At 35.6% G+C, this 21,750-nt stretch overlaps 1 protein-coding gene and 1 long non-coding RNA gene across 2 annotated transcripts; one reads left to right on the top strand and one right to left on the bottom strand.

Moving 5' to 3' along the window:
- The first annotated feature begins 6,894 nt into the window (after window positions 1-6,894).
- Window positions 6,895-9,066, top strand: LOC309503865. The gene is made up of 7 exons (XR_014207905.1): window positions 6,895-7,101; window positions 7,488-7,539; window positions 7,728-7,792; window positions 7,885-7,943; window positions 8,027-8,130; window positions 8,331-8,522; window positions 8,594-9,066. It is a non-coding gene; the product is annotated as an uncharacterized lncRNA (long non-coding RNA).
- Window positions 9,067-16,984: 7,918 nt separating this feature from the next.
- On the bottom strand, window positions 16,985-21,141 carry LOC309502529 (sterile alpha motif domain-containing protein 3-like; the record flags this gene model as incomplete). Its single annotated transcript, XM_082174930.1, has 9 exons — window positions 16,985-17,729; window positions 18,526-18,605; window positions 18,711-18,885; window positions 18,977-19,174; window positions 19,269-19,325; window positions 19,414-19,566; window positions 19,673-19,760; window positions 19,836-20,045; window positions 21,035-21,141. The coding sequence occupies 9 exons, from the start codon at window positions 21,139-21,141 to the stop codon at window positions 17,451-17,453; spliced, it is 1,347 nt and encodes a 448-aa protein (XP_082031056.1). The 3' UTR covers window positions 16,985-17,450.
- Between the last annotated feature and the right edge of the window lie 609 nt (window positions 21,142-21,750).

The raw sequence follows: 21,750 nt of genomic DNA, 5'->3' as shown, positions 1-21,750 counted from the left end.
ATTGTTGCAAAACATAATGATGGCATTGGTTATAGGCGCCATTCTAAGCTTCTGAATGGTCCAGTGAGCACTTTTGGGGCCATAATACGGAAGTGGAAAGACAACAATTTCACCATAAATTTGCCTCGACCAGTGCTCCTCGCAAGATTTCTGATAGAGGAGTGAAAAGAATAATCAGAAGAGTTGCAAGCAAAAGCAAAGCGAAGTAGCAGAGTTTGGTATTACCAGGCTGCATTCACTCACAAAAATAAATGTTTTTTATATTTACGATAGGAAATTTACAAAATATCTTCATGGCACTTGATCTTTACTTAATATCCAAATGATTTTTGGCATAAAAGAAAAATCAATAATTTTGACCCGTACAATGTATTGTTGGCTATTGCCACAAATATACCCGTGCAACTTATGACTGGTTTTGTGATCCAGGATCACATATGGAAAATACTATACTACTACTACTACTACTACTACTACTACTTCTTCAGTATACTGCAATGCATTGACAATGTATGGCTATATATTGATACATATAAATATATTTAGAAATGAAGACAAACATAGCATTACATGTAATATTCACAAAGTTTTATCATTTATTGTGTTCATATACTGTATTACACACACGTTCCAATATAAATGGTAATGTATTGTACACACATATATACACACATTCACTGAATGAGATACAATCAGTGGTTACAAAAGATTTCTCTCTGTGTGTGTGTGTGTGTGTGTGTGTGTGTGTGTGTGTGTGTGTGTGTGTGTGTGTGTGTGTGTGTGTGTGTGTGTGTGTGTGTGTGTGTGTGTGTGTGTGTGTGTGTGTGTGTGTGTGTGTGTGTTCAACATATTTATACACATGCAGTACCATATCTTATCAAATGCACATCTATATATTATGAAGTGTATTTCTGAATATGAAATTATATACTGTATATTATGATATATAAGTAAATATACATATTTTTCAGTATATGAAAGCTGCAATTTCTTATGTATTATTCAATATATTGTAATATATTTACACAATATATTAATATGTATATTTCCAAATATAAGGTTAAATTATTTAAGATATTGATCATTCATGTATTAGGAAATATTTTTTTTTTTTTTGTGTAAGGGAGAGTACAACACCAGCTATATATAAAGACTACTTTCCACTGTGAAATGTTCTGCTCAAGTCTTGCTTGCAAAGTTGGTTACGATCGATCGGCTTGATCATCCACAGAATCCAACTCAAGCTCGAACTGATATGGTAAAACCAATGACATTATTAACTGCGTTTACAATTGCTTAAAGCCTTGGTAGCTAAAGCTTGTGATATTATTGTGTAATGTGCATCAAGAGACTTTAAGAAGTAAATTCTGCATTTGTGTAAATTATTTTTCTCATTTTTGTCAATTTTTATCTGAAAAGTAAATTGAAATGGACTGTTCACATAAAGTACTTCCTAATGACTAGACTTACTCTTTTGCGTAACCTATAGAAATAATTTTCTTGTCATTACAGTTGATAGAAGATATCCTACAATTTAAAAATATAAGGAGTAGTTTTAGCTCTCTCTCTCATTTCTCCCTGGCCTAAAGGACATTTAAAGGACAAAGTAAAGGACAAGTAAAAAGTGTCACATCTAACCCCAATCTCCTTATATAGAATTTATGACTTACCCTGCCATGAAATATTAATTCTTTTTTACATTTTGACCACATCTTTTTAGATATATTTTTTTTGTTACTTCTGCCCCATTTGAACTCTTTCAGCACACATCCTTCCTTTTATATAGGGGACGTGCCATCTCATTTTGAAGGGCATAGCAAATTGCATTGGTTGTAGAGGACTAGGTTGTAGAAGTCAGGGATTTCACCTTTTTGTAGCAACACATTGGTCGAGCACTTGCAATCTGTAATACCACGTACCATTGTCATCCAGCAAACCAAAAATGTAATCATAAACTTTTGTTGTTTTTCATTGAAACAATGGAAGAATGTATGGAGGAAACCTTGACAGCTGTCAGATGTGTTATTATTTATTTATTATTAATTCATGCCTGCTAGTATCACCTTTGCTTTTGGGAGCTGTGACCTTTTTTCAGTGGAGCATTTTTAAGGGAACCTGCTGCTAGCTTTAACCATTGTACACCAAACTGTATTAAACAATATTGCAAATGTTGCACAGTATTTACTCATCAAATACTTTCATACTTTTCTAGTGACACTGATGCAGGAATAGCCTGGAAATCCAGACCTAAATCTGAAAGATTAATGGTCTGCCATTGACTAATGAAAATCAGCCAGCTCGAGGGGCGGCACCAAGCATGCATTTGAAAATCTCACTGCACGCAATTGGATAACACTACGACCAATCACAAAAAGCCCCATACGCTTAGCTATAAGCAGAGCTAACTGGTAGATTAGACTCTTGCCGTATCCGGTCGGCAAAACAGCAAAAACATCCTTTTGCAAAGGAACGATTCGAGCGCCGTCTTTTGTTCCTCTTTTAGATAAAAAGCCAAGTCTAACTCGTTCATTATTGCGACCAAAGCCGTTTCAAACAACTGGTGTTCATCCATAGCCATCTTGCAATTTTTACTAATGACTTTGACGTCACAGCGCTGTCGTCATCTGTTTAGCTCGCCTCTGGCCCGCCTATATCAGATAACCCGATGTGATTGGTGCAGCTCAGATTGAGGGGCATATTTAATGAGCATCATTACTCAACGCCAGAGTAAACTCGCTGAGCAATTTTCAACTTGTGCTCTCGCGAGAACTTCCAGGGTAATGCAGGAGAGGGATTGTCCTAAAATCTGAATGGTGTGGCTCTGACCTGGTTTCTGGTCAGAAACCCAGTAGTGTTGTTGTCAATATATATATATATATATATATATATATATATATATATATATATATATATAATTTTTTTTTTATTTTTTTTATTTTTTATTTTTTAAGGCTCTTAATTTAGTAATTTGTTCTACAATTGAAAGCACTTTGCAGTCTGGTTAATGCACTTGCTGTACATCTGAAAGCTAGAGTCTGTAGCCTGTATAACATTTGCTTTTAAGCTGTTGGATGCCCTCTGGAAAAGCCTTTTCAGAATATCTAACAGAAAAGCATCCTTACTTGACTGCTCTTGACCTATCACATATGAGCCACGTGGACTAGCTTTGAGTTCAACTGTTCTCAAATTCTTCTTCCAACTGCAAGCCACAGCGACTGAAGTTCAGTTACTATCCTGTTTTCAGAGAGACGTTTTTGGGTGCCAAACTGGAATAATAGATCAAAAAAGCTAGCTCTGTATATAGATTGATTTTAATTCAAATTAATTTTGTGATATGCCCATTTACTTGCATACACATATCATAATTAATTGCATAAATCATATGTTGAGAAAAAAAAAAAAACATAAAATGAAGATCATTTAAAGACATTACATTGTTGTGTTAAATGAATAGCTCTTTCGTAAAATCTGTATGACTTTCTTTCTTCTCTGGAACCCAAAAGGAGATTTTTTTAATTAAAATGATGTCTGTTTTTGTCCTTACAATGACAGTCCGTGGTGTCCAATGTTGTTTTGTACCCTACTGACATTTGATGTATGGACAAAAAACTGTTTAAACATTCTTCAAAGTGTGTGTGTGTGTGTGTGTGTGTAAGTGTGTGTGTGTGTGTGTGTGTGTGTGTGTGTGTGTGTGTGTGTGTGTGTGTGTGTGTGTGTGTGTGTGTGTGTGTGTGTGTGTGTGTGTGTGTGTGTGTGTGTGTGTGTGTGTGTGTGTGTTTTCAAGAAAGTGTGGATGAGAACATCATGAGGGTAAGCTTCCATCCATAAGCTTCTTTTCGCACTGAAGAACCGACAAGCCATTGTCCTGCTCTGACGTCGTCCAAACCCTTTCCTGAGCAAACACAAAGCCCAATATTGAAAACTGCGATTGTTATCCATAGTGATTGTGTAGTGATTGTGTAACAAAACATTTTTCTGTGGTTCTCCTACACTTAAATGACTAAGAAAAGAAGAAAGCGGAGGCAGAACAATCTGTGGTTGTTGAATGTCAATCTTTTTCTCACTGCGTGGTATTCAAAAACGCATCAGCACCTTTTAAATCTGCCAGTTTATTTATTACTAGGCTACATATGATTTATGTGAGTATTTTTCTTATTTTTAGCAAGCATCTGTCAATCCTAAACTTTTAAACATCCTCCAGATTAACAAAGAACACATGTTTCACCTTATCTTGCAATGCCATTAATGTCTCAGTTGAAGAATTTACATCGTGCACTTGGTATAAATGACATTAGAGTTTTGGAGTGGCATTTCAATGGACTTTAGTTGCACTGAAGCATCCAAGAAGTTCTGCTTGCTAAATGCTTGATTACGGTTCATTTAAAAAAACAAAACAGAATTTCTTTTAATTAGTTGCTGTAGCATTAATGAGAGGATGTAACTCAGTGTAGTGTGAACAACTGCTCTGCCTGCATAAACACGATGAATTAGGATAAGTAACAGATGAAAAAAAGGTTTTATGACGCCAAGTATTAGTTTTAAACTGACAACCACTGAAGGACGGTCCAAACGATTAATAAACTGAGGGTTGGATGTACATAGTCATCAGAGCTGTAATGTAAACAAGCCATCTGCTGATAAACAAATGAATGAGCAGCTGAGGCTGGCAGAGAGAATCGAGAGGCAACTGAATAACAAGAGAGCACAACCATGAGCAGGGGCAGCTCAGAAATCCAATTACCTTGGCTAATAAGATGACATTCTGACATTAACCCTTCCAAGAGACCGTGGACAGAATGTTTTAGTGCTTGCAGCCAATACATTTCCATAAACACCCATATGAGGACATAAAAGTCTTAAAATAAGTTTGAGTATACTGTGGTAAGCGCCTGTAGTGGACCTTCTCCTAGCATAACAAATGATAGTGCATTATTTTTGTTACATGAGCAGTTTTTGGTAAGGATGTTTGTTTCACATCTTAAATATAAACCCAGCCATATTTATATTTGAATAAATAAATCTGTCATCCTGTAAATACAGCTAGTACGCAAGGGTGCATTAAACGGATCAAAAGTGTCAGTAAAGACATTCATTGTGTTACAAAACATTGCTATTTCAAATAAATGCTGTTCTTTTGAACTTTCTATTCATTATAGAATTCTGGGAAAAAAAATCATCATATTAGAGTGATTTCTGAAGGATAATGTGACTGAAAACTGGACTAATGGCTGCTGAAAATTCAGCTTTGCCATCACAGCATTTTAAAATGTAGGCTATTAAAATAGAAAATAATTATTTAAAATAAATGAAGCTTTAGTGAGCATAAAAAGACTGCTTTCAAAAACATAAAAAATCGTACAGACTTCAAAACTTTTGAACAGTCGTATATGTTCACATTTTGAATGTGTTTATTATTATTTATTTGTGAATTATTATGTATTAAAAAAGTTGCAGCTTCATGCAAAAGCTATTAGCAGTCATATTCGCTGTGAGTTATTATTAATTTACTCTGTGACAGAAAGGGTCAGATCATTTGGAGGGTTACTAAGATAAAGAATTCGTGCTGGACGAGATATTAATCATGCACTCCATGTAAAATAATACCACTTTTAATTAGGCTGCAAGAGATAGATAACAATGGTGAGATATCTTCATTTGATTATTCTGCAGGCAGCATAGATACTATCCTTTGCTACCTTTGATATCCCACAATTCTGTGTGTTCCATTCTGTGACAGTTGGGCTAAAAAATAAAGATGGCATCTGAAAGTTGCGGTTGGTGGTCAGTTTGTATGTAAATGTAAAAAAATGTACCAACGTTTTCCACCTTTGGCTTTGATTCCATTTCTAGCAAGAAATTACTATTGTGCAAATTAAATATTCACTTGGTTATCACTAAGCTCGCTCTATTTTGCTTTAGATCATTAGGCTAAACCATTACGCTGTCTCAGAAGTCTATCCAAAATCCATTTCTTAATATAATAATAATAATAATAATAATTCATTACATTTTATATAGCGCTTTTCTAGGTACTCAAAGCGCTTTACATGAAAGGGGGATTCTCCTCAACCACCACCAATGTGCAGCATCCACCTGGATGATGCGACGGCAGCCATATTGCGCCAGAACGCCCACCACACACCAGCTTACTGGTGGAGAGGAGACAGTGATGAAGCCAATCAGTATATATACCTTTATGCGCAAACGCTGCCTGCAAAGTCATTGCCTGATAGGGGAGCAAGCAAGGTAAGGCAACAAGTCATCAGTTACTTTTCGGATGCACCCATGGTGTCTTTTGACGTCTTTCTGCGGTTGAAACCACACACCTTGTGTTCATTCATGTTTATTTCATGCTATAACTCTTGAACTGAGGTGTTACAGCAATCTGTTACAACACATTAAAGAGCCACAAAATTGTATTTTTCTTAAAGGATCAATTGCAAAGGGCCACAAGCGTTGTCAGGTTCTGCGCTCCTATTGGTTTATGATTTGATGGTTGTTGTAGGAGGTCACACTGCAGACTGTGCCTCAACTTGCCAGAACACACTGTTAGACTTTTCTGTAATTTCTACAGTTATTTACTTTAAATCCCCCAGTATTATACTGCTATTTCTCTTTACAGTAAATAACTGTGATTCCAATTGCATCATGGGAATTTTCTGTGACGTCTAACACCACATACAGAGACTTACTGTATTTTTTAAATTTGCTGTATACTACTGTATTTGACGTAACTGCCTCTCTGGCTGGCACCATTCCACCGTGCTTTTTATTTCCTAATGTTTGCCTTACACCACGTGTCTACAACGCTAAAATAGCCAGAGGCTGTCTATATTGGACACATTGAAGCGACCGGACCTTTAAATGCAAACCTGTTTATCCCTTGTAAGAACTAGTGCGAGCGCTTGGACTCGTATCGGACTACGTCTGAAATATAACGGCCGCGGCGCATCACTACACTGTCTGGGATTTGTCGTGTCGCGTCAGACAGACATCCAGTGTAGGTAATGGGGTCTGTCTTTTGTTGGATCGCGACGTTCGTGTCTGGCCCGGGGAAGAGACGGAATTCACTTCACCGAGAGAGAGAGATCAGCAAGCAAGGTAAAAAAAAAAAAAAAAAAAAAAAAACATTCTGTGTATGTTGACAGGATTGTGCCCAGTTTAACGTATGTTATAACGTTAACGTTAGCCTAACGTTACTCGTCGTCAACATGGCGGTAACGAACTTTACCATGGTAAACTGAGCTAACGTTTCATTTTACACACTTTGTTAGATTATTGAATTGTCGAGTTAAAATATGCCAACGAGCAACGCGTTTACATTAACAATAAATGTGAATAAACTAATGTGAAATTCTGTTTATATCTTAATGTTGGCCTACTGATGAGAACCTTTATAGTTTTAGCATTAGTTTGCAAACTATACCATATTATAGTTTTTTTTTTTTTATGGAATTTAATATTTACTTCCATTTTTGTGTTTAAAGGCAACTGCAACAAAGCGCCAATTCGCGCCAGTGACTTAGCAAGATTCCAGAGGTAGGCCAGCCCATTTGTGATATATTTTGAGAAGTTTGCTGAAATGATTAGCATACACTATGTGAAAATTGCTTTTGAGCCACTGGTGCAGACTAGGTAGCTAACAATATCTTATAAAATCTCTATAAAATTGGCTAACTTTATATCAAATAAGTGACCTTTGCATTATGTCTAACTTTATTACACAGCAAATGAACCAATCAGAAGATGGACCATTGTCTTTGTTCAGTCTCACCAGATTAAATGTATCCAGGTAAGCACTGCAGTAAAACTCTCACTAAGACCAAATCTAGCATTCTAAACAACTTAAGTTTATATTTTTGCATTATTTTTATATTTTATTAGCCAGCGACTCTACCATTGCAGTTCCACCTGACTAGGAAGGTCCTAATATCAGCGCACAGGTGGGTTAACTACTGTAGGAAGGAGAACGATCATCACACAGTGATTTCTTGCATGTATCTTACTGTGTATTTGTCTCAAACAGGAACCCCTCCACTGCAGACAAGCTGAAATGGGCTAAAATCATCTATTTCAGTCGTTCAACTTCTTTCTATGCATCTCAGCATTTTTGGACAGAATTTAGGATTTGTAAGTATTAAAATTTAATCTGGCATAATTTAATTTAGTTCTTTTGTATGCTATTTATTGACAAAAGCTGTTTACAAATATATATTCTTAAGTTTTTGTGAAAATAATAATAAAAATTTACAAAAAAGGAGGTTAAAAATAATGTGACACTAATATTCTCTCTCTCTCTCTCTCTCTCTCTCTCTCTCTCTCTCATATAGTTTTGGAACCGGGATCTCCTCTGAAGGACTGAGTACATTTGTGGAACCGGGATCTCCTCTGAAGGACTGAGTACATTAGTGTTTGTGGACACGCATGCAGACCAGGGAACACTCTGATGTTGTCAATCAAGTTCTGAACAGGAACCAATCTTTGGAGAAGTTCATTTATTCACAAAGGTGGACAAAAACATTGTGTTGGCTTTTTAAAGATTATTTTGATGATGACTTTTACTCCTATGCTGTAGAAAAGATGGAGTAGACAGTCAGACATTGATAATAATAATAAATGTTTCTTGAGCATCAAAGAGACTTCTTTCAAAAACATTACGCCACTTAAATACTTCTTTTGGCCACCAGTGTACATGAATCCAACACATTTTTGGAAATAAGTGAAATTATTTTTAAGGTGGGGTTATGTGTCTTGTATTGTGAAAAGAACTGTGTTTTGTCCTGTGTTGGACATTTCCTTTTTGAATGCTTAAAAATGTATTTATATTCTGCAGTTTTATGAATGTAATGGTTGATATTTCATTATAATACTTGTATAAGCTAAACAACCAATGACTCTACATTCATTTAGTCAAATGCTAATGTTTTGTTTATGATTTTATGTATGTTTTCAAAAATGTTTGCAGTGAAGGACAGCACATAATGTGTTAATTTAACATGTTTACACATCTTTGTGCTAACCTCTCTGACATATTTACTTTGTTAAAATCATTAACACAATGAATGAGTTAAAATTAACACAAAAAATGTTGTCTCTAAACTTACCCATTAATGTGTAAAAATTTCACACATCATTTCCAGCATTGGCATGTTTATTTTGTGATATATATGAAATGTTTTAAATAAAAAAATGGTATTTTGTGATAACTTTGTCTAATTGGTTTGTATGAAAGTAGTACTTATGTAGGATAAAAATAAAATTAATCATATATCAAAATTATCAAATCTAATTTATATTTAGTACAAATAAAAATAATTACAGTAGTGTACTGATTAGCTTAGTTTTTACAGTAATGCACTGTACTGATTAGCTTCGTTTTTACAGTAATGCACTGTATTACACAAAACTGAAATACGGTTTGGTACTGTAACTCTTAATTACAGTAACTTACTGGCAACAGTGTTGCCAGTAAGTTACTGTAAAAAACCCTTGAAAAGTCTAACAGTGCACTGCCAGAATTTCGTCAGTGGTAAAATTGATCAATTTAATAAAAAAAATGGGTCATTAATTTGCTGTCAGTGAACATGTCAAACATTCAAAGACTTCAGATTTTGGCCCAGGATCAGAGGAATCTTTTAAGACCAGAACACACCAAGCCGATGGCCGGGCCGTTTTTGAGCAACGGTCGGCTTAGTTTTTCCGGTGTGTTCCGCACTGTTTACTCTAGTCGGATGCTGTTGTTTTTTTACGGTACCTTACGGAAGGTAGTTCTAATTTTACGTCATCTTACCTGAGCATTCGAATGCATAAATATTTTCATAATAACATGAGCCGACTGGAATTGATCAGCGTGATTGATATTCAAAATGGTAAGCAAGTGCTGCTTTGTTTACGGTTTGTATATCTGCATTCCTAGTTTTAGTTTCCCTTTTTGAATAAGAAAATAGACTATTGATACCTGCTGATTTGAACAGAACGCACATGCTAGCTGACAGTTGCCTTTAGTCGTTTTGGTCTGTTCTAAGTGTGCTTTTTGGCCGAGACGCAGCTGACAAGAGGCAACAACACAGTCAGCTTTCGTCGCCGCAATTTCTTTGATGTCGTTGGTCCCAAGCTTTAGGGTTCTCAAAATGTGTCTCAGACGGCCAAATCGTGGCCATAATCATATTGTGTGAACAAATGTGGGAATGTGTTTTTTTGAGATGAGTATTTTGGAGGCATTTGAGTGAGAGATGAAGACCAAGAAACAAATACAGGCAGGTTGAGAATAAAAGAAAGAGTGCGAGCATGAATGGAAAACATAACATTAAATGCTAACAAATGGAGCAAGGGCACAGTGTCTGCCCCTTTGCATTTATATAGAATAAACTGAATGACCTTATCTTTTGAATAGATTCATACCCAACACACAATCTCATCCGGTTTTTCAAGATCAGGGTAAATAACGCTATCAAGAAGTAATGCATTGACTTGGCGCTAACACTGATTAATTTATCAGATTCTATAGTTGCTTCTGTAAAGATACATAAAGCAGTATACATTAGAGCCCGACCGATAAAGGATTTTTAAGGCCGATACCGATACAAATATTTGGTGATTTAAAAATCCGATATTCCGATATATATATATTTTCTTAAAAATCCAGAAACGCGTAACAAAACATGAACAGATTTCCCTAACATTAGTTATTTGTCGTTATTTAAGAGTCCTCAGCCTTAATAATATGATAATGCAGTTTAAAAATAAACTTGTTTGTTTTATTGTCACAACAGAACAGAATATATTAAAGTTCTGATAAATATAATGTATAAAAATACAAACTTAAGATATGAAACTTAAAGTCCTTTGAACAAAAAAAAGTCAACTATTATTATTAATATTGACAGTAATAAATCAATTATGTAATAATGTGTGTGTGTGTGAAGAACTGATAAGATTGTAAATGTGTACCTTGAAATGCAATGCAAGTCGCTTTTGATAAAAGCGTCTGCCAAATGTCAATGTTATAAGCTACCTTATAATTACAATGTCAACTTGCTTATCCCTTTACCTGCACTCTTTTAATTCTATCCATCTATTCCATCAAGCTACAACAAACCATTTTCAATCATCATTTGCTGCCTGCCTTCTAAAATCTACTACTTAGTGATGCACTAAATACATTATGTGACTCGTTAATGCTGCGGCTAAACGAAGTCAGCAACGCACACTTGGATTTCACACACGTGTAAAAGAAAAGCTAACTTTTATGCACAGGCTATGTTTGATACTTTTTCTCTATGTCTAAATGTTCACTCCTCGCGTGCCTAACTTACGTTTTACAATGCAGGGACTGGAACTACAGATATGCTAGTTATTATAGTTATATGCTGATTTCCAAGCTCATTAGCCGCGTTTCCACTGTCGGGCCAGTGCGAGCCAGGGCTTTAAACGGGCCGTGCAGGGCTAATAGCCTCGGGCTAATAGCACCGGGCCTGCGTTTCCACTGTCGGGCCAGAAGCTCCACAGCGCTTCACTAAAACACGCCCGTAACACGCCTCTCTGGAACAACGTCACACTAACCCATCATTTCACCAACAAATGGAAGTTTTATCAGAAAACTAATCAGAAAGCGGCCGTTTGCTGCCATTTTTGTTGTTTACTTGAATATTTAAAACCCAAGCATCGATGTTTTACCACAGGTTTACAATAAAAAGTGATACATTGATCATAATGAATTAATTTATGTCAAAATTGCACATTAGTCACTCAGAAATAAATTACCGTTAGGTCTATTTCACAAAAGAAAGAGGACACACTTACTTCTTCAGTCGCGTCTGTTACTGTTTATCTGGTAGTTACAGGACATTTTTACATCACATTTAGAAAGAATGATAATTTCTACAAATATATGCCACCAAAAATACGACCTGAGGAGCTTTAGCACTCTCTCGACTCCCATACAGATATTTTCAGTCAGAGAAACAGAGGAAGCTCCCGAAAAAAAAGTTGCTTTATTTTATCATGATAGTCCGGTATAAAGAGACGAGACGTAGGCTACTGACAGATAAAATAAAAACATGACTGTGATAGCCTTTATGATTGGTCTGATTTCTTCAAGCGTTCACTATGTTTTTACACTATGCGTATCTGCAAGCGTTTACTATGTTTACTATGGTAATGGTTAGCGCACATAGTCTTTTGCATCACAAACACAAGGCATTCAAACATGAACGCGAGTTAAATTATTTTAAAAGTCTTTAATGCTGACAGAATCATCCGGCGCTGCCGTCTCCCGACTCAGGTAAACTCTGGACTCTGTTCGTAACCACTCCTCTAGCCCGAGCGATCTTCCTTGTATAGTGCCCTCTGGTGGACAAACTATGCAGCGCCAACACTCATAACATGGTTGAAGGGTGTTTCGTCCGCTTTTATTTTATTTTTTAAATATTCATTTATCGGCCATTATAAATGCCGATACCGATAGTTTGAAAAATGCCTAATATCGGCCCGCCGATATATCGGTCGGGCTCTAGTATACATTCTTTCAAACCACTTGATTTTAGAATAGCCTTCCTAGCTGTTGTGTTCAAGTGAAGACTAATCTGTTGAGCCAGACCTGATCTTTCTGCAGCTCTGTATGCTGGGAGAAATTGTTTCTGTTGTCTCCCTTTTTTCATTACTTTCATACATCCTTTACTTATCAGAGGCACTAACAGCTTTGTCCATTCCTTTTCTACACCCACATCTTCTATGTTACTACCCAGCTAGCAAAAGTCGTCTATTAGACGTTGAATAGACGTAAATCTTCAATGTCTAATTACGACTTTTCAACGTTGAAAACAGGTCGATCTTCAGTGTCTTGATGGAATATGTAAAACTCTTTCAATTTATTTGAGGTAATAATGAACATGGTTTGGTAGTTTGTTTTTCTCTGTTATTTTAGTATGTATAACAGACTTATCCTGTCTTAGATTATCAGTTGAAAACATGTGGTATCTTAGATGATCAGTTAAAAACATGTAGTCAAACAGTCCGGCCGAAACTACTTAGTTGAAATCACGTCATAAACCAGTCCAAGGCGGACTGACTTATTTTCAACCATATTTCAACGTTGAAAGATGGTAATTGTTTACTGGGTAGCTCTAATGACGTTTTGAAGTAGAAACTGAGGCATCTGATAATAAGAAATAGGACAAAAACCTGACAAATGTCTCGAAATACAACATCTGAACAATGCCTTAAGGTGTGGTCACCGAGGAGGAATAACCGATGACGAGCCGTTGAATTGCACTTCGAGTCGTGGCTGCATTGCAACCTCGGATGTGCATTATTTTTTAAATAATTCAGCAGCCCGCCGTCAATCATTCCCAAACCTAGAGTTATAATCTGATGGAGAACACTGACTAGTGAAATGCCTCACCCGAGAACTGTCTATCTGGCTGAAATCCACGTGATTCGCGCCAAGTAACGTTAGGACAGTCGAAAAAGGCGATTTTACGAAGTTGAGTGCAACTTCGTTTAAAATAACAACAAATAAATAAACTTACCTTGAACAGTTTCCTTCTTTAGTAGACACAGACGGTAAGAGTTTTGAAGAGATGCCATTGACCGACCGCTTTCTGCAGACTCAAGCTCGCGTTGAAGAAGCCCCGCCCCCATGTGTTGCTCTTTACAGCGCGAGACCATTTTTCTCAGAAACAAACCGGTTCACTGTTAAATGCTGTAAATTTAATGTAAGTGCTTAAGTTAACGACCATTAGCTGTAAATTTACACGATTTAGCTGTTTATTGAAATTACAGTATTTTACTGTTTGAAATTGCCTGTAATTTTATAGCAAATTTTTTACAGTGTAGGCACACGCACACACTCCTGAGTCAAACAGAGAGTGGATTTGAGTTATGGTCTGTCACACAGAGAGAGGAATTGTTTTGGATTGTTCTTTTGGATTGTTTTAATAAACCCTCTTTCGGAGCATATTGCACATGGCCCCTGTTTTTGCTTCTTTTGTTTAATTGTTACAGCATGTTGCAACCTACCCCAGTAGTAGGCAGACCATGCATTTGACATCAACTTATAAGGGGTGTGATATTCTTAAAGATGTTTGAATTGGTGCCTTTTGTGGTAAACAAATATGGGTACTTTGTATAAAAGTTTTTGCACTCTATAGCTAATAAAATTCAGTGAGATACAGATGCAAAACAAAGTGTTACAACCATCCCTGGTCTCCCCCTACTTGAACTCTGTATTATGCTGTTCAGGGTGTCTTGTTCATAGGTGATACATTAACATAGTAAAGCTTTTTGGCAATGACCCGCCTCACAATATTTCAGCTGAACAAATTTCCATATTGCTATTCTGGCATCATTTTTAGTCACGGACGGTGAAGTGCACCTAAACTACTGACATGTTTACCTGTTGTAGCTTATCCATGTTGTGTACACAATCAAAACACATTATCATCATCTTTTTTTTTTTTTTTGTGCTGTTTTGGCCAAATATTTTTGGATGCTGAAATTTTGGCACATCACTACTTTAAACAACACATCAATATTAACAATTATTTGATGCTGGATTACTTCTGTTTAAAGTAACGGTAACACTTTATTTCGATAGTCCACTTTAGACATTCTACTAACTATAAGTAACTTTGGAACTACATGTCAACTAATTCTCATTAGAGTATTATAGACTGTCTGCTTAATATCTGCTAACTTGGCAACTACAAGCCAACTTATTCTCCTAACCCTAACAGTCTACTAACAGTCTACAGTCTACTAATACTCCAATGAAAGTAAGTTGACATGTTGTTGCAAATTTACTTATAGTTAGTAGAATGTCTAAAGTGGACAATTGAAATAAAGTGGAACCAAGGTAATTTTTATGTACTGTTTCAGAACAATATGTTCTGTGAAAAGTGCTATGCAATAGAATTGAAATGAATTTAAAATGTATGAAGTGAACTTCCATTGTGTTGTGGTCTACTCTCTTAAAATATCAGTTTCTAAACAACCAACTTTGAATATACAAATGAGATGTTGGCAAACACATTGTTAGTTGGCCATAACTCTTTAAATGAAATATGAACAGATTCAACAGCACTCCCATAATATCATCAAAAGAAGTTCTTTAGAAGGAAAGGACTGTTCTTTGAAGTCATTTGGAATATATACTGAAGTAAATTAGTTAAAGTCTACATTTCCTATAATTAAACAAGCCGTGTGCAAAATGAGCCCAGTTGCAGAATTCGGTTGTATTTAGTCAAATTTTATTCCCATGTGAAGAACTTTAAACCACTTGCATGGTAGCGAAACCGATGAATATGTCATCAAAGTGGCCGTCAAGAGAATTAGAACTCTCTTCCCACTCTTTGCAGTCTGAACTGCTGCCCAGCTGCATTAAGTTGCTTTTCTCCATTTACTGCCTTGAAGCCTCTCACCACTGCTATTTTCCATGCCCTTTTGTCTCCCCAGAGTGCATCTCAAAGTCCTATTATGGGTCTACAGTTAATAAAAGCTTGGCTACAAAATGGATATATGCTCCTATATATGCTGCAAGAGCCTACTTTTATAGAGCCCTTCTGACCCACTTCTGACCCATAATACATAAACATGATGAAGAAAATGTTTTATGTTTTAGGTATGTAAAAATCATAATGGCCCGAGAGGCTGCAACAGCTCTTAAATCTTTTTTTTTATTAATTGTCCATTGCCTGACAAAACGATTTTTCCATTCCACTGTGCTGCTTTTCCATTGTTTTTCAAGCACTCTAGACCCGACGTCTTTAACCGCTGTGCTCACGTCTCGCGTCTTTTGCAGCATCTCGTTCATGACACGTGGAGGTGGACAAAGTACACAACTTCCTTACTTGAGTGACAGTACAGATAATACTGGTCAAATATTACTCCGTTACAAGTAAAAGTTGTAAAGACCAATTTTTACTCAAGTAAAAGTACAGACGAACTTGTTTTTAAAAGTACTTAAGTATCTCTGACACACGGCATTCTAAAAAATGCGGCGCTCAAGTTAAAAGAAGTTCAACTTTTAAACAACTAATGCTGTAAGCAGAAATAGTTCTAAGCATGTCTTGTATTCCTTCAAATGTTTCTCCTTTTCCTTTCTTCAATAGTTTTGCACATAAAAGGGCACTTTAAATTTTTCTCCTGTAACATTAATTAATACTAATCTTTTAAAGCCTTTGGTGGATGGGGCAAATTAAAGCCTGGTTGTTCTTACAGGAGTCATAATATAAAGAAGTACCATTTGTGTCCACCACATTTAAAAAGAACCCTAAAAAAAAAAAACTCTGCTATTAAGTTTTTGCAAGTGTATTGTAATTTATAGTTATGGACATCAAATTATTAGTTAACATTATTCATTTTGTTTAAAGGGATACTCCACCGAAAAATTTTAATTCTGTCATCATATACTCACCCTCATGTTGTTTCAAACCTGTATGAATTTCTTTCTTTTGCTGAACAGAAAGGAAGATATCTAGAAGAATGTGAGTAACCAGACAGTTTTAGATACCATTGACTTCCATAGTATATTTTTTTCCTACTATGGAAGTCAATGGTATCTAAAACTGTCTGGTTACTCACATTCTTCTAGATATCTTCCTTTCTGTTCAGCAAAAGAAAGAAATTCATACAGGTTTGAAACAACATGAGGGTGAGTATATGATGACAGAATTTTCATTTTTTCGGTGGAGTATCCCTTTAAGAATGGGATTGAAGAAGAAGTGACCATTATTTAGTATTTACTACACTCTAAGAAGAAAAGGTTCAAAAATGAACCTTTTGAGGTTCCTGGAAATTGCAACTGTGGAGGAACCTTAAGGTTCATTTTTGAACCTTTTTGAAAAGGTTCTAATTGGAACCTTTACTTAAAGGTGCATTAATGAACCGCATGGGTTCCATTTTGAACTTTTTTATACACACTTTTGGTATGTATATATGTATTATTATTATAAATTACTACTTTAATCCCATTTCACAACACAGACACAACCTATTATTCTTCTTGAAATATTTATTTAATATAGGCATATACAAATGTGAACACAGGACAGAAAGTACAAATGAAGACTTATTAAAACTGGAATAGAATATAGAGAATATAGATTATAGAATATTATATATCATGAAAAAAACGAACAGAATGCAACTGAATATTCACAATAAATATTATTAACCCATTTATTGTATTTACATCATGTATTTACACACCCACACACTCATACAATATATTGAATTGGCCAAAATTGGCTATTTTAATCTCTGGGTGATATATTTTATATTATTTATATTATACTATTATTATTATTATTTATATTATGTATATATGCAGAATATTATGGGGAAAAAAATATAATGTTCACAACAACCCATTCCATGTATTTACATCATGTATTTACACCCCCCCACACACACACACACACACACACACACACACACACACACACACACATTCAGTCAAACAAGAAATTAGCCATTTTAATCACTGTGGGTGGTATTTTGGTTTCTGCGTTATGGCACATTAAAAACTTTTCAACAAATTTCAGGGTGTTTCTCATCTTTGCAGCATACTCAATGTTGAAGATGAAGTGTATTGCCATCAGAACAGCAAGAGCCATGGTCAGATCATCCACTTCACAGACCTTCTCCCCTTCCATCAATATTTCTAGGAGAGACTCTTCAACCAAGGCACGTCCCTTTATGTACAGCACAGGGTTGGGTGTACGGGGTTCCTAAACAAAGAAAGGATAATGCTATATAAGGTATAATGATATATAGCAATTAAAATACCATTTATGATTATAATTTTTTTTCAAACATTTTCAAAAAGTTAAAAAAAGAATTGGTCATTAAGAAATCTGTGACTTTGTGACATCATAACTGGTGAAATTAGCTGAATATTAGGATGTTCTAGTCTAAATATAGTCATAAAACTAATAATGAATGTTTTGGTTGCAAGAATACTAGAAGTGGATCTCAGTGGGAAAATCCCAATTATAAATGTAAATTATACACAAATTTATAGGACACCATTAAAGGAAAAGTTTCCCCAAAATGCTCTCATCATTTACTCCCTCGATGTTGCTGCTGGTGTAGAGTGGTGCATCAGAATGACATCAGAACACAGAAGAGTCATTTGTCACTGGCTCCTTTGAGAGTTTCCAATAGGGTTTAATAATGGGAGTTTTCAATATATGAGCAAAATGAAGCCTGTGCTAATCATAACTTGATGATACTTTGACATTTTGTTTTACACTAACTGCATATGCACATTGTCTTATATAGTTACTTATTAGAAACGTACTTTTCCAAAAATGAAAATTGCTTCAAAATTCGCGTTTTCGGTATATGGGTGACAAAATGTTGTCAAATTATGTTTACCACAGGCTTTATTTTACTAATAAATTGAAAACTCCCATTATAAATTCCATATAATCTCGAGTGAACCAGGGTGTGGGGTTTTGACGTCATACCTGCACACATCCAAAGAGATGGGGTATAAAAAAATTTTTTTTAAGTATACTATACCTCATTGATAATATATAGAGATCTTGGACTCTCTTTGAATAAAAGTGGAAGCAGCAGGACAGCAGCAGCCATTGAGAGACCTTAAATGTAAAAGTGTCAAAATATGTGTAGTTTAGTGTTAATTGCAAAATTGTATTTACTATCCATAAAAACAAATTGATTACATTTTCATTTATATATATTACCTTTATGTGCCAATTCAATATGGGTTTTTTTCGCTTCAGCCAACTCAGCACAAATATCCACCCCGACTTCTCTTCTGTGGCACTCATTAATAACTTCCGGTGCCACCAGGGCAAGATTTTTCAGAATGTTCTTTTCAATGTTTGCATCAAGTATGCTTTCAAACTCTAATACAAGCTATTAAGGAAAAGAAAATATTAACAAAAATGTTCAAATGTGCAAATGTTCATTGCTTTGAAGTCATAATTTGGAATACAATTCTACTCACAATTGAGGGGATTTTGAAGGCTGGATAGCGTGATAGTATTTCTTTTGTGGAGTGATGTTTCACGTAGTCTGCCCTCTCATTCCTCGTCCGTGCCATGCAGTCTTGTAAAAGTCGGATATTTGGTGTCCTCTTCAAGCATTCTGTTCTCATTTTCTCCAAGTGGATCCCTATGCTGTATTCATCTTCTCCTGATTCACTCTTTCCACACAAAAAAACATACTTATAGGTATGCTATTCTTAAATAACATACCTATTCTTAAATCCTGAAGATTATTCTATTTGTGACTCTTACCTCTTCAGACCTTTGTCTCTTTTGGTGCTTGTCTTGGATACCTGATAGATCCTCTGTCTAAAAAAAAATAAATAAAGACATCTAATACTGTAGATATCCATTAAGGTGTAGTATCATTTGGCATACTTATTTCTTTATTAGTTACCTTATTGGTGACACTTGTCTGTTGGATGCTCTGAGAAATCATCTGGTTCTTTACTTTCCCGAATCTGCTGCGAACTTTATTTATCTCTTCAATGTCAACCAAGGGTGATCTTTCTTTCTTGAATTTGTTCTTAATAATCTCATGCCATGACTCCTTTAATTGAAAAATATTAATTAAACATGTATAACCTTCAAGATAACAATATCAAGGAAGTATTAAAGGGTTTATGAAATTGAAAAACTCTTTGTCATGTTCTTACATATCCCCTTCCTGTCCTGTCTCTCAAGAATTGGTATTTAGTAACAAGGGCTGAACACACCTTGTTGTATTGTTCACTTGTTGGATACCTGAAAAAAAAAGAGAAAAAAATGTGTCCTCCATCATGCTCTAAAATTATGTTATTAAATATGCTAGATAATTACCATGTATATGTGCACATCTGATCAAACAGTGTTTGAATTATTTTTGATCTCCATTTGCTCCGTCCTGTTGAAGAACAAAAATCTCTGCTCTCCTCATCAAGTTTTTTTTGTATTGCCACAGGAAATTTTGGTAGCTGATAATTTGCTGGCCACACTGTTTGAGCAAAGTTCTGTGATGAGCTTGCCCCATGTGAAATAACAAATGAAGTCCTATAGAAAAAGAAGTGAATCAGAGATGTGTTATTTTGTATGTTTGTCACAACTCACAACACTGGAGAGGAGACAATTTTTTTATTTTATTATTTTTTTGAGAAAGAAGATACAGCGTTCTGTTCAAGTGTTGCGTATGCACAGTAGGCGTGGTTTAATCTCTGAATTCTCGCGGGTTAGGATAAACTAACGTGAGATTTGATACGGCACCATAAAGAAGGTAGAAAATAATGTGGTGCGCGTTATTGTAAATAATTGAGTCAAAGTGTAATATGTTCATCCCACTGTAGCTTGGGCATATAGTGCATAGAATGTTTCCGACTGATATTGTATGGGCGGTCGATGTTATGTGATTGGATTACGTTGGGATTGTAGGCCTATGGTAAATTCCACCGCGTGCGCCAACGTAAGTGTTTACTTTCATTATTCAGTCTAACCAGCATGATCTGATACTATATTAATTAGATTAATCGAGCACCTATATTGACGTAGCCTAATTGTGACACAAAATCCTAAATAAATAGCCTAATTTTGTAATATTTTAATATCAATTAAAGTCATTTGATTTGATGGCATGTGCCACTGAATGTTTTGTAATACCAGTGCTACTTTATGTTGTTTATCATGCAAAAGGCACAAACTGCCCATTCTAGGAAAAACACAAAATAAATCTATCATGGGTCACTACGAATAACGTTTTAACAGTCACGTCCGTTACTGTAAACCGTTATTTTTGCACGATACTGCACGGACGCACGCCAGTAGGTGTCAGTATAAGTGAGTGTAATGGCCAGCGCAAGATTCTGATCTGTGGTTTTAATATTTCAAGTCCTTCCAAAAAGTAAAAAAAAAAAAAAAAAAAAAAAAATCAATTATTAAAAATCATTTGTTTGGCTACGTATCTGAAAAGGATTACATACCTAGCTACTAGCAATCTTCTTTATTTATATAAGTGCAAAAAAGTACTCAGTGCATTTTAACATACTTACTCATGATTGGTGTGTGTGGTCTTAGAAGGCATCTCAGTCTTTAGGCTTTGCCGTAATCTTATAAATTTAACTTGATCCTTCATTTTCGGAAATATTTTTGATATCATATTTTCAGTTAGGTTTACAAAAGTGTCCCCATCAATTTCATTCTCTGTAAAAACAACAAGAGTCAGTAGGCCTTTGACATTTTCCACCAAACTGCATTAAGAATTGTGTATAAATGCACATACACATCCTAATGTTTAGTAATCCGATGCCGCAAGGGGATCAAAAGAGTTCCTTCCAGGTTTTTATAAGTGTCCAGTCCATGGAAAGCTAACTCTTTCCCTACTTCAAGGGCACACCAAGATGTTTCGGTAACTTTGTATGCATGGAGATGACTGTCAAATTTAAATGGAGTGAGTATTTTTCCAAACATGTACCACGAACCAGTGTGTCCATATATTGCTTTGATCTTGAGAAAAAGTGGAATCTCTTCAGTGTGTACAGTGTCAATCACTTTGCATTCTCCAGTTTTATAAGCTGTATTGTTAACTGTGATGGAATTTGTTTTTTGTAGGACTTCATTTGACAGAGGTCTTCCAATCTGTGATTCCAGTGTGGCCAAAACTAAAGAAGGCAGGGTGTTTGATGGGACATCACAAGCTCCTGAGGCATGGCACACTTCATATCCAATGCTTTTCTTCTCAGCTTGCTCCCAGCATTGTCTCAGCTGA

Source organism: Leuciscus leuciscus (genome assembly GCF_965113295.1).
Source record: "Leuciscus leuciscus genome assembly, chromosome: 7".
NCBI lineage: Eukaryota > Metazoa > Chordata > Actinopteri > Cypriniformes > Leuciscidae > Leuciscus > Leuciscus leuciscus.
Note: the sequence above shows the minus strand (reverse complement) of the source record. Positions and strands in the feature narration are given on the sequence as shown.